Below are 13,127 nucleotides of genomic sequence, written 5' to 3'. Positions count from 1 at the left end.
TTTTGGTCCTTATCACACGGGGAGTATTTTAAGAAAATTCTTGGTCGAAAATTGGCCGCCGTAGGCGGTCGATTTTGGACTTTTGGAAAAAAAAATGGAAAAAAAAGTTCAATTTTTGGACACTTTTTAATACCTAATCCCTCATTACATGGGGAGTATTTCAAGATAGGAAATTTTCGACCAAAAATTGGCCGCCGTGGGCGGCTCAGGCTCGGGACTTGGAAAAATTTTCTTTTTTTTTTTTTATACGTATTTCGTAAATGTAATAGAAAGTCGTATGATGTTCACACCAGATTTTTAATAATATCATCCACCTCATTATTTGGACAGCTCTTGTACTTGACCAACACCCTTGATGTTCTCTTTTTACATTCTTCTATACATTTCCTTCTTGTTGCTTCTTCTTGTAGTTTTTTCTGTCTCTTTTGTTCTTTCAAGCAACAATAGAAATTGTAGAGTAATGTCCAACAAATAAAACATGCTAAGAGTTCTGCCAATGCAAGTGCAAGAACCAGTGGAGTGATAGTAAAATCTGAGTTGTTCTTAAGTACCTATGTAATTGTATAGAAAGAAAATAACACAAATGGTGTAGAATGGTTAGTGGGGTGGGCTTTAGGGCTGGAAGTTGGTTGTTAAAGCTCATGTCATGTCATAAGTAATGTCCAACAAATAAAACATGCTAAGAGTTCTGCCAATGCAAGTGCAAGAACCAGTGGAGTGATAGTAAAATCTGAGTTGTATGGATAGACTATGGTTTGGCCACCTCTAAAACTACTTAATCTGCGTTTAAGTTGATTAATATAAACAATTGAATTCTTTTCATTTTCATCAAACCTATTCATCAAATCAATTTCTGGAAATTCTTTATTTCTCTCAGCGGAAAAATCACCAACTGCATTTTTTTTACTTGATCCCATGATAGAGACAGGAATACTCTGCTCTTGTTCAAAACTATTGGAAAAATACTCATATTGATTCTTTCTTGTCTTTGTGTTATCACTGAGATCTACTTGACCAGACTTTAAAACATTTTCATCATAAGGGTAACTTGAACTGTGTTCTTCATGGTTTGGTTTTGTCTCAATATCGTTTGAGACCTTTTGATTATAGCCATTACTTTTCAGCTTATTTGTAAATGAATATTGGTTTTGACTCAAATGGGACAGAATGGCTTTGTCTTCACTATCAAAAAAGTTATTGTTATCATCATACCATACCTCTGGGTGTTGATCTGGGTGTTTACTAAGCTTGCTTGGGAAATTTTCTTTTCTATCAAATGATGTGTCTGAGAATACATCATTTATGATTGGTTTGTCTACATATCTTTTTGATAGTGATTTGACAAAACCACTAGTAGATTTGATTAAAGATTTGTTGATGTTGGCACACTGTATATAATGGAATCCAAATATTACAAACTGAACAGTTGTGAATACATACATATTATTTACAAGAGCTTTCTTGTCTCTGCAAATTATGATATCCAAGAGCAAAAATCCATTAGCCCTCTAAAGTTATTTATTGTTGTTTATGGCATTCACAGCATCAAAGAATGATAGTTATTGATATCATACTTATCAATTGAAATGAGAGTACAGAAATTTTAGATTTCCAGCTGTTAGTTCATCTTTGTGTAGAAAACAGACTCAACGGAGCAAGTAGCTCAAATCAATGGCATTCTTGAATCTCAATACTCTTATCATAATTTTTACCTTGTCCATGTCCTCTCTCCAATATCTACAGTACCTACTTGTTCTTAAACAAATCAATGGCATTCTTGAATCTCAATACTCTTGTCATCCAAAATTTTTACCTTGTCCATGTCCTCTCTCCAATATCTACAGTACCTACTTGTTCTTAAGTACCTTATGGCATTCACAGCATCAAAGAATGATAGTTATTGATATCATACTTATCAATTGAAATGAGAGTACAGAAATTTTAGATTTTTTTTACTGTATAGGGAATAATGAAATGGCTTGAGAAGTTACAATAATCTTGAGATAAAATATAAAATAATGCAAGAGAGAAAATTGAGTAGATAGTTAGGTAGATGTAGATCCTCCTACTTATACTTATCATTTATGGTCTGTAAGGGTTTTTTTTTTTATATATAAAGTCTTTGTTTTGAATAAAGTATTGATAAAAATGGAGCAGTTGCAAATGGGTAAAAATTATAAATAAATGGTTGATCCCTATGTAAAAAGTTAGGAAAAATCCAAATCTGAGGTCAAAACTCCAAAAAAAATAACTGTAAAAGGTCGAAAATTCAATTTTTATTTTCCTTTCTAATGAAATAGATCAAATATGTGTGACGTCAGACTTTACCGAAAAAAATAACTGTAAAAGGTCGAAAATTCAATTTTTATTTTCCGTTCTAATGAAATAGTTCAAATATGTGTGACATCAGACTTTACGCAGTTGTTTTTTTCATCTGTTAGGTAGCACCACTATGCAAGCGCGCTAGCAGAGGAGCAGAAAGAACTGCACAGAAACGTATGTGCACAAACACATTAATGCATTGCTAAAAGGTCGAAAATTCAATTTTTATTTTCCGTTCTAATGAAAGAGTTCAAATATGTGTGACGTCAGACTTTACACAGTTGTTTTTTTCATCTGTTAGGTAGCACCACTATGCAAGCGCGCTAGCAGAGGAGCAGAAAGAACTGCACAGAAACACATGTGCACAAACACATTAATGCGTTGCCTGCAAGGGAGCTTTGCTCGGGACAACATTTGATGTGACATCTTTGCCTATGGGAGCATATGCCGTGACATCAAAGTTCACAATTTACCAGTATTTTTTAAATCAATTTATCTCAGGATCTAGAAGTCGTAGAAGAAAAAGAAAAATTCCATTGGTCCTTATTTTTCCTGTTCTATGACTTTGAAACATCACCCAAGTAAGCGCAACTGATCTATTCTCACTAGATTTTGATGAGACCTTTGGAGCCCCAGCTATAGGTCTCTTTTCACTCACTAATTAGTAAACTTTAATGAACTGCTTATATTCTAGTTATAAGATTCAATTTACAAAGGATCAGGCTGCGTTTATAAACTGGGCTAGTCTGTAGAGCTTACACAAAACATCAAGCTAAAAAACAGTTTCAAGGACTAGCCCTTGTGAATGTAACCCCTTCTATACCAACCTGCTCAAGACAAATACTAGCCTTAGTGCACAGCCACAATGGCAACTCCATTGACCACCACAGAAAAGAAAGTTACCAACCTGCTCAAGACAAATACTAGCCTTAGTGCACAGCCACAATGGCAACTCCATTGACCACCACAGAAAAGAAAGTAAAAAAAAAGTCAGCTAAATTTCTTGATTTCCTGCAAGGGTTGGTACTATGGTGAAGGCTTCATTGAAGACGCTAAGCTATGATCAATGGTCGGTTCTCCATTGTGGACACCTACTTAGCATGAACTAAGTGTAAAGCCTAGCCCAGTTCAGAAACACAGTGTAAAGTGGTTAAATTTCTTGATTTCCTGCAAGGGTTGGTACTATGGTGAAGGCTTCATTGAAGACGCTAAGCTATGATCAATGGTCGGTTCTCCATTATGGACACCTACTTAGCATGAACTAAGTGTAAAGCCTAGCCCAGTTCAGAAACACAGTGTAGTGGTTTTTACTTTTTTTTTATTAAAGAGATACCTTACCCACTGCTACAAGTCAAGACCAGTTCTTTTGAGTTGGGATCCCGATTCCTGTTATCAAATCTTACCTAGATGATAAAGAATATGAAGCTTATTGCTGAGTCAAAGAATCCTGAGGTTATAGTACTTATAGCACACCAATAGCCAGAAAAACAATAAAAAGTAAGTAAAAAATTTGAAAATCAAATCAAAAATCTTTCCAATCTTTCCATTTCGTGATTCAAAAATTTCAAAAGTTACCTATCATTATAGAAGAGAAGCTAGCAAGTTCTTTTGAGTTGGGATCCCGATTCCTGTTATCAAATCTTACCTAGATGATAAAGAATATGAAGCTTATTGCTGAGTCAAAGAATCCTAAGGTTATAGTACACCAATAGCCAGAAATACAATAAAAAGTAAGTAAAAAATGTGAAAATCAAATCAAAAATCTTTCCAATCTTTCCATTTTGTGATTCAAAAATTTCAAAAGTTACCTATCATTATAGAAGAGAAGCTAGCAATGTTAATTTTTGAGATTAATACAAAGAGGTAAATAAGGGGTTCCCAAATAGTCGAACCCCGTGTACCTTGGGCCCGGCCCATAAGAACTCGGGTTTCTTGGAGATTTCTTGGTTTTGAAGATATTTATTTAATTTACCTTCTCGAAAAGGGTGCTTCGCTTTTTTCGACCGCCCTGGGGACTTAGCGGGGATCGGGGATGAATACCTAATTCCCAATTACCTTACATCTCTTTAGGTTTAGCCAGGAGTTAAGAAACTTGATAGGGATAAATTCGGGTATTCAAGTGTGGGTTTCTGTTGAAGTATATTTATATCTAGTTCCGGCAGAAAATGATGTAAGACACATGCTTTGTCCTCAAGGAAGGTTTTTAGGGTTTGGCCCTTATACCTCCATATGGGTTTGGCTGACAATGAGTTAGGGACTTCTTTTCTTTCTCGACCTTGAATAGGGCAAACGTCAGTCTTCCCAGTACAAAGGGTACCCCCGCGAGGCAGACTCTTGGGAATGGGGGTCTGTGTCTCGGGAGCCCTGCGTCTTCTCTCAGAGAATTTTCCTTATTGAGTAATTGAGTTCATATATAATCACAAAAAAAAAGTACCTTAATTTATACCTACCTATGCAGTCGCGCTGCGAGCTTACGCCCACATAGCTAGGTAAGTATCTTAGCCCACAAGTAGGTACTCAGAGGGGTTTTTTTTTTCATGTACTTTTGTAGGATTTGAAGATGTTTAAAAAACCTCGACCTTATTCGGAATTTACTCTCGCGAAAGGGGTTTTGCCCTTCTCAAACGCCCCGGCGGAGCTTCTCGGGGTTCCAGGGGTTCTCGGGGTTGCGCATTATGGTCGCGCTTCGGTCCCTTGGCTTCGCGGTAATAAGGAATGTATGAATTATATGTAATAGGCTTTTGTTTGGTGTGCACCTGCACTGCACACTTAACAAAGACTAATAGTCTTAAAAAAAAAAAAAATCGACTTTGGAATAGCTAAAATAAATCGAATCATACATTCAGGTTGTGGGTTGTGGTTATGTACCGGGTTGAGATGAGCTCGGACTAGGTGAGACAGAATATTGTTTCTACAATTTGGCATGGGAGTGGTAACTGAAAAACAAGGCAAAAGTTTACCAACCTTGTCTATCTCAACCCGGTACATAACCACAACCTCCATGCCCCATTTTGGTTCCTTGCTTCAAAGAAAAGTTGCTGATTTCAAAGCGTTGCCAGCTTCCCCAAGTTAAATTTTGAGGTTATTCTTGCAAGTCATTCCAAAGAGATATAAACGCGCAAATTTTCAAAATTAAGACCTTTGATTTTCAACATAATATTCATTTAAAAAAATGCCTTTTTAATGTTAAATGGAGGTAATAAATTGGTTTAATTTTGATTAATCGTATATTTTAATATTTCAGATTACTTTTTTGCAATGGATAATATCAAGATTGGGAAAATCTTTGTACTGCGGGTAAAATCACCCTCACACTTCCATCACCCATAAACAGCTGCACTCTTGCGCTTGTTGCCTGAACTACGATGAGACAGGAAAAAGTTCACTCATTTTTTTGTGTTTTTGAGCCAATTTCTGGGATTTTTCCATAATTTCCTTTAATTTTCAAAGCTACTAATAGTTATTTTCACCATTTTAATGCTTTAAAACGAATAAAATAATCGGAGTACTTGAGTAAAATGGGTTTTTTAATGACAGTTCGTACCTACAATCACAAGACGCCATTTTAATTCACTATTCACTTCTGGCTTGGTTGTGTGTTGTGTGCTTTTATTTTTTTATTACAAATTTCGGCGGCTGAAATATCCTTTTTGGGCCTTCAAACGTTACCTTTTTGCGTTCGTACTCTTTCTTTTTTATCACAGTTTAAACCAGTAGTCAAACCACAAGTCCTCCAGTGTTGTTAAGGCCAAGATAAGTAGGTTTCTCCAGCCCAATCGTTCGTTATAATACAGCCATATAATTGATCTTTCATCTTGCAGGTCTAGGTATAAAATATCAATGAGGCCTTTAAAAATAATTAATCAACCAAGTAATTGTGTGCTTATCCCTTTTTCGATACGTGTTGTAGCTGTGTTTCTCGATTTTGTGTTCAAGTCAGAATGTCCATAAGTGTTTTGTTAATTTCGTCATGTCGTGAATAAGTTTCAAAACTGCCACAATGGCCAAAGTTACAAAGAAGGATGGTGATGCATACTTCAAAGAAAAGGAAAGTTTCTTGCGCGATTTACAACATTTTCATGAAACTAGAGGGTAAGTAAAAATTTGATCTCAAGTTAATCCAAGAATCTACCTAGGTACTTACTTAGATGCTCACAGTTTGAACTAAACTGCATGTGTCCGAGTCCAAGGGAGTCTCCATGGAAGAAAGACTTCTTTCCTGATAGATACAAACATCTCACTGGAAAACTTACAAAAGATGAGTTTGTAGATCCAGCTGTTAGTTCATCTTTGTGTAGAAAACAGACTCAACGGAGCAAGTAGCTCAAATCAATGGCATTCTTGAATCTCAATACTCTTGTCATCCAAAATTTTTACCTTGTCCATGTCCTCTCTCCAATATCTACAGTACCTACTTGTTCTTAAATATGTAATTGTATAGAAAGAAAATAACACAAATGGTGTAGAATGGTTAGTGGGGTGGGCTTTAGGGCTGGAAGTTGGTTGTTAAAGCTCATGTCATGTCATAAATTTTATCGAGGTGTGTTAATTGATGAAAGACATTTGCAAGAAGCATTCATGCTTAATGCAAATTAAATTATTATTATGTTAAGGCGGTCTCTTCTTGATCCTTGATGTGCCGCGTCTATTTTAGTTAAGGACTATTGCACTGAACTGCTACATGTAAATGTAACTATAGATATCTTTCTGGTGTGGTGACACACACACCACCCGTCAAACAGAGATAACAGTAACAGGAAACATCACCACCAATAGATGTTTTTACCATCAATGTTGGCATTTGACCCATGTGAAATTGAAATTCAGTTTATTAATCACAAGTACCAGGTTGTAGTAACCAAATGAGAAAATAAAGTAGGACCTATTTGAACTAGAGCTCTGAAGTTTAGGCAGTACACCTCTAGAGAAAACCCCAGCATTAACATCACAAGAGTCTATTATTATAATCATAGGTACCAACATAATTAGAAAACAGAATATATGCTTATCACTATGGAGTGGAGTCTACCATCACAATGGTACTACTTAAAACTAGGAAACCAAAACAGACTAATTTATACGAACTTGTAGCCAAAACCAAATGTCAGCCCAAAGCAATCACCCTAGCTAGGGCTGATTGAGAAGCTGACAAAAAACACTGACCCCATCTGAATATGGGACTAGGCAAAGAAAAATAAGACTCAACTTGTAGCCAAAACCAAATGTCAGCCCAAAGCAATCACCCTAGCTAGGGCTGATTGAGAAGCTGACAAAAAACACTGACCCCATCTGAACATGGGACTAGGCAAAGAAAAATAAGACTCAATACTAGGGTAGGCCTTTGCTCCTGAATAGGATGGTGTGGGCTCTTAAGTACTTTGAAACATAATATTCAGAGATTCAACCATTTTATTTGCTTTTCTCATTGATTTCAGAACACCATGTCGACATGTACCGAAAATTGGAGGCAAAGAGATTGACCTCTATCTTCTGTACTGTTTGGTCACCTCAAATGGCGGTTGGGTAAAGGTAAGAATTTGTATAAATTAGTCTGTTTTGGTTTCCTAGTTTTAAGTAGTACCATTGTGATGGTAGACTCCATAGTGATAAGCATATATTCTGTTTTCTAATTATGTTGGTACTAGTCTGTTTTGGTTTCCTAGTTTTAAGTAGTACCATTGTGATGGTAGACTCCATAGTGATAAGCATATATTCTGTTTTCTAATTATGTCGGTACCTATGATTATAATAATAGACTCTTGTGATGTTAATGCTGAGGTTTTCTCTAGAAGTGTACTGCCTAAACTTCAGAGCTCTAGTTCAAATAGGTCCTACTTTATTTTCTCATTTGGTTACTACAACCTGGTACTTGTGATTAATAAACTGAAGTTCAATTTCACATGGGTCAAATGCCAACATTGATGGTAAAAACGTTACTACAACCTGGTACTTGTGATTAATAAACTGAATTTCAATTTCACATGGGTCAAATGCCAACATTGATGGTAAAAAAATCTATTGGTGGTGATGTTTCCTGTTACTGTTATCTCTGTTTGACGGGTGGTGTGTGTGTCACCACACCAGAAAGATATCTATAGTTATTATTGGTGGTGATGTTTCCTGTTACTGTTATCTCTGTTTGACGGGTGGTGTGTGTGTCACCACACCAGAAAGATATCTATAGTTACATTTACATGTAGCAGTTCAGTGCAATAGTCCTTAACTAAAATGGACGCGGCACATCAAGGATCAAGAAGAGACCGCCTTAACATAATAATAATAATATTTAGCAGTAAGATAGCTATAGTTAAATGTAGATCTAGATACCTTTGAGGTGACTAATCTATTACACAATACTGACCTCTCTCTCCACCCGCACTTCGCTAGAGCGCTACCTTATCAGTCGTTATCAGCGGTGTACAGAGAGGTCCCGCTCATGTCATAAATTTTATCGAGGTGTGTTAATTGATGAAAGACATTTGCAAGAAGCATTCATGCTTAATGCAAATTAAATTAAAAAAAAAGTAATGTACCCTACTTACTTACCCTACCATACACCCAAATGTCACTGTGAGTAAATACTTACTTGGATATCTACTTCCACCCAATCAAATATATAAAAATGAATATTATGTTTGTTTGTGTGTGTTGTTTGTTCAAACTTTATGCCTGGCCAAACCACTCATCTGATTGCTATGATACTTTGTGAACTTATTGTTTGCACTCCTGTGAAGGTTATAGGCTATTTTCTGGTTCGTTTTTGTTAAGCTACGCCAAGCAAGACCTTTGCTATGATACTTTGTGAACTTATTGCTTGCACTCCCGTGAAGGTTATAGGCTATTTTCTGGTTTGTTTTTGTTAAGCTACGCCAAGCAAGACCACTAAATGGATGCATGACATGAGGTTTATGGAGTAAAAATTAAAGTTATCCGATTTCAATGAAATTATTTCCTACAAGAATGGCCATGCCTTAAGGATTTACTAGCAGTAATTTATACGGCTAGTAATTTATATTTCACACTGCCCTGAAGTTATGACATATTATTTAAGAATAAATACTTACCTTTGAAAAATTTGCTAAACCATATTACTTAGTAATTGCTGTAAATATTATGAAATATGAGTGTAGACATTTAGTATTAGTGTAGAGGAATAACCAGGAGTAAGTAGTGTAGACATTAGTATTAAAAAAAAACTACCTATTTTCTAAGTTTGAACTCAAATTTTAATTAATTCCTGGGTCAACAGTTTCATGTTGAAAGTTTTGTTAGGTTCTTTACAGATGTATGGAAAATGTCCAAGAACAGTGTAATTAACAGAGAGATGAATAACATGAGACTTTAGAGCTGGGGTTTGTTTCCAGGTCTGATTTTTCTACAATAACTCTGGAATCATAACCATGCATGATTCCAGACTAGACTTGTAAACAAGAAGTTCAGAGTTGAACTCCTAGCAGACTTTTTTCTTCTTCTTTTCTTGGAAGAGTAGCTACTTTAATCGAGTAGTGATCAATGGTGTCACTATTAGTTTAAAAAGATTGGTGATACAAAGTAGATGAGAACTAATAAATGGTAAAGGAGATACTTTTCCTCAAAGAAGTTATGTTTTAATCGAGTAGTGATCAATGGTGTCACTATTAGTTTAAAAAGATTGGTGATACAAAGTAGATGAGAACTAATAAATGGTAAAGGAGCTACTTTTCCTCAAAGAAGTTATGATTTGATTTGAGTAGAGTAAAAATTAAAGTTATCCGATTTCAATGAAATTATTTCCTACAAGAATGGCCATGCCTTAAGGATTTACTAGCAGTAATTTATACAGCTAGTAATTTAGATTTCACACTGCCCTGAAGTTATGACATATTATTTAAGAATAAATACCTTTGAAAAATTTGCTAAACCATATTACTTAGTAATTGCTGTAATAAATGGTAAAGGAGATACTTTTCCTCAAAGAAGTTATGATTTAGATTTCACACTGCCCTGAAGTTATGACATATTATTTAAGAATAAATACCTTTGAAAAATTTGCTAAACCATATTACTTAGTAATGGCTGTAAATATTATGAAATATGAGTGTAGACATTTAGTATTAGTGTAGTAGAGGAATAACCAGGAGTAAGTAGTGTAGACATTAGTATTCCTCGGTTTAGGTCTTAACCGAGGAACAAACGCGTGGTTCAAAATCAACAACGACACTAGCGCTAAAATTGCGGAATTTCGAAGAAGTTTATTGTTAGAAACGCACTTTTTGCAAACTCCGCGGTTAGTGAGCTCAAACTCTCGAGTTTCGTCTTGTCAGAAACCGGCCCTTAGGCACTCTTTCCCTACCTTCCCGCTGACTAAGCGAGTGCCGACCGGCACGAAAGACATTCCTCATTCCTTATCAGCTTATCACTCTTCTTATCAATAAGAGGGAGACTTCCGCGAAGTCTCAAGTGTAAACATTCCGTGCATACTCGAAAATCCTGACCTATCGGAACAGAAAATGTTCTCAATACATTAGTTCTCCCCTCTCCTCCTCACCTGAACAACTGTGGACAGAATGTGTGTGGAGGTGCGTGCGCAATCATTTCAATATCTGTGCTACTTTTTTTTTCGTATTCGGGGGAAAATAAGAATTTTCGCCGAGAAAGCGGGCTACCCGTAGACGAGAGAGGTGATCGGCTGAGAGCCGTGGTCCAATCAGGGGCCTGGAAATCCGGGTGGTCAGGACTGAAGGAATCGGGTCGGTTATGCCTATGTGGTTAACGTAGTATTTGGAGGCTGCTAAAATGTTGACAGGAACTAGCCTAGTTAGCGCATGGAAGGTAGCTCGCCTGCCTTGTGGTTGGGTTTTACGTAGTTAACGTAGTATTTGGAGATTATGGAGGCTGCTAAAATGTTGACAGTTGAGAACTCTCCTAGTTAGCTTGGGAGGTAGCGCGACAATTTGTAAGCGCTAGGTCGCGGGTTCGATTCCCACCCGGGGTGAGCCTCGTCATGAACATAGAAGGTTCGTTCTCGGAACGGCTAGCTTTCTCTGAATTATTTTTACATTTTTCCGTCCTCTCCTCGATATTGGGACGATAAGACCTCCTTTGTTACAGGTCCCTCTATCAACTTCCTTAAAGAGCCTGACAACAAATAACTTTTTACCTACTCGACTATTTTATTACTATTGAAGGAATATAACTGACTAATTTAACTAGTTTCCTCGGAAAAATATGTAAATCGTATCCAAGCTAGCTAGTAAGTGAATCCAGAACCCTCCTTTGTTACAGGTCCCTCTATCAACTTCCTTAAAGAGCCTGACAACAAATAACTTTTTACCTACTCGACTATTTTATTACTATTGGAGGAATATAACTGACTAATTTAACTAGTTTCCTCGGAAAAATAAATCGTATCCAAGCTAGCTAGTAAGTGAATCCAGAACCTACATACATACCTACCCACAAGCGATGAAAAAACCTCCAAATTTTTTAAATAACATGCTATGTAGGTGTCTTTATTATGTTTAAAGTACTCCTTTGTTACTTACAGGTCCCTCTATCAACTAACAACTTCCTTAAAGAGCCTGACAACAAATTAATAACTTTTTACCTACTCGACTATTTTATTACTATTGGAGGAATATAACTTAACTGACTAATTTAACTAGTTTCCTCGGAAAAATAAATCGTATCCTAGCTAGCTAGTAAGTGAATCCAGAACCTACATACATACCTACCCACAAGCGATGAAAAAACCTCCAATTTTTTTAAATAACATGCTAGGTATGTAGGTGTCTTTATTATGTTTTAAGTACATATGTATTCGAAGAAAGATGAAAATTGTAACGATCGAATTGTAAAGATCGATCGATGTTTTTCGGGTCTCGAAGTAGAATAGAATTAATGGAAATGAGAGAGAATGGTGTTTCATACTGGCTGGTGCGAGAGCGATTGAGAAGGAAGACACACATGTGCTGGGAGAATTGACCAAACGACCTTGGAATCTGACTGTCAAGGTCACTCAGTCTGGTTCACGAGTTTGTATACTTGTTCAGTAATTTTGTTTGTACTTGTTTGGTGATTTTTTGCCAGTCAAAAATCATTTCATTGAATGCCGAATTATCCTGCTCGGTCTGCGGTGCCAAAATGTAATTATTACAAATTCCCCATCACATTTACAACCCATACACCTAAACAGCCGGTTTCGGAACACATTAAAACTATTGGCGCTAAAATAACCTCACATGATTATATGAGGAAAAAGGCCAATGATGAGGGCTACTAACTTATTATTTCTTTTGTTTGAAATCAAACTGGTTTTTTGTTGTATATTTTTGTAACCATTGTACACCCCAGAGATCAGAGGTGTTTGCAGGAAAGGAAGTGTGTTCAAAAATATTTTTTATTGACAGGGTATTTTCGTTAATGTTGAGTTTATGTAAGAACATCAGGAAAGGAAGTGTGTTCAAAAATATTTTTTATTGACAGTGTATTTTCATTAATGTTGAGTTTATGTAAGAACATCTGTTCTAACTTGGAGCCCGTATAAATGGTCTAATAATTAAAAGGGGAAAAGATAGGTATTGAAGATAGGTAGATAGAAATAGATGGAAGTAGACCGTGGCAGGAAGAAGAGCTAGTGGTAGAATTGAGAAAAGAAAAATAATAAGAAAGAAGAAGACCTTCAATTTAGGGATCATAAGACCTTTGTTGTTGCAGGTCAGCAGTTCTCTCTATCAATCTTCAATAAGCAATTAAGTAAAAAGCATAGTTTAAAGAAGAAGTAAGTAAGTAATTTATTTATTTATTTATATAATAAACGGGATTTA

General features: G+C 36.1%; 2 protein-coding genes across 2 annotated transcripts; one reads left to right on the top strand and one right to left on the bottom strand.

The window, feature by feature from the left end:
• Positions 1-278: 278 nt before the first annotated feature.
• Positions 279-1,605, bottom strand: LOC113466311. Its single transcript, XM_026821602.1, has 2 exons — positions 661-1,605; positions 279-462 (listed from the first exon to the last, which is right to left on the bottom strand). Exons 1-2 carry the CDS (start codon positions 1,440-1,442, stop codon positions 285-287), a joined length of 960 nt encoding a protein of 319 aa, XP_026677403.1. The 5' UTR covers positions 1,443-1,605; the 3' UTR covers positions 279-284.
• Positions 1,606-5,495: 3,890 nt separating this feature from the next.
• On the top strand, positions 5,496-7,897 carry LOC103506574 (AT-rich interactive domain-containing protein 3B). The gene is made up of 2 exons (XM_008470969.3): positions 5,496-6,414; positions 7,758-7,897. Exons 1-2 carry the CDS (start codon positions 6,323-6,325, stop codon positions 7,870-7,872), a joined length of 207 nt encoding a protein of 68 aa, XP_008469191.1. The 5' UTR covers positions 5,496-6,322; the 3' UTR covers positions 7,873-7,897.
• The last annotated feature ends 5,230 nt before the right edge of the window (positions 7,898-13,127 follow it).

The sequence above is a fragment of the Diaphorina citri genome, unplaced genomic scaffold, assembly GCF_000475195.1.
Source record: "Diaphorina citri unplaced genomic scaffold, Diaci psyllid genome assembly version 1.1 scaffold247, whole genome shotgun sequence".
NCBI classification, from domain to species: Eukaryota; Metazoa; Arthropoda; class Insecta; order Hemiptera; family Psyllidae; genus Diaphorina; species Diaphorina citri.
The sequence above is the reverse complement of the archived record's forward strand: the minus strand, read 5'-3'. Positions and strand labels throughout refer to the sequence as shown.

Excerpts from the sequence above, each read along its gene's own strand:
- LOC113466311 (XM_026821602.1), bottom strand. The coding sequence starts at position 1,442 with ATGTATGTATTCACAACTGTTCAGTTTGTAATATTTGGATTCCATTAT. Across the intron at positions 463-660 it reads GCATGTTTTATTTGTTGGAC|ATTACTCTACAATTTCTATT; the intron begins ATTACTTATGAC and ends TATTTGTTGGAC.
- LOC103506574 (XM_008470969.3), top strand. The coding sequence starts at position 6,323 with ATGGCCAAAGTTACAAAGAAGGATGGTGATGCATACTTCAAAGAAAAG. Across the intron at positions 6,415-7,757 it reads CATTTTCATGAAACTAGAGG|AACACCATGTCGACATGTAC; the intron begins GTAAGTAAAAAT and ends CATTGATTTCAG.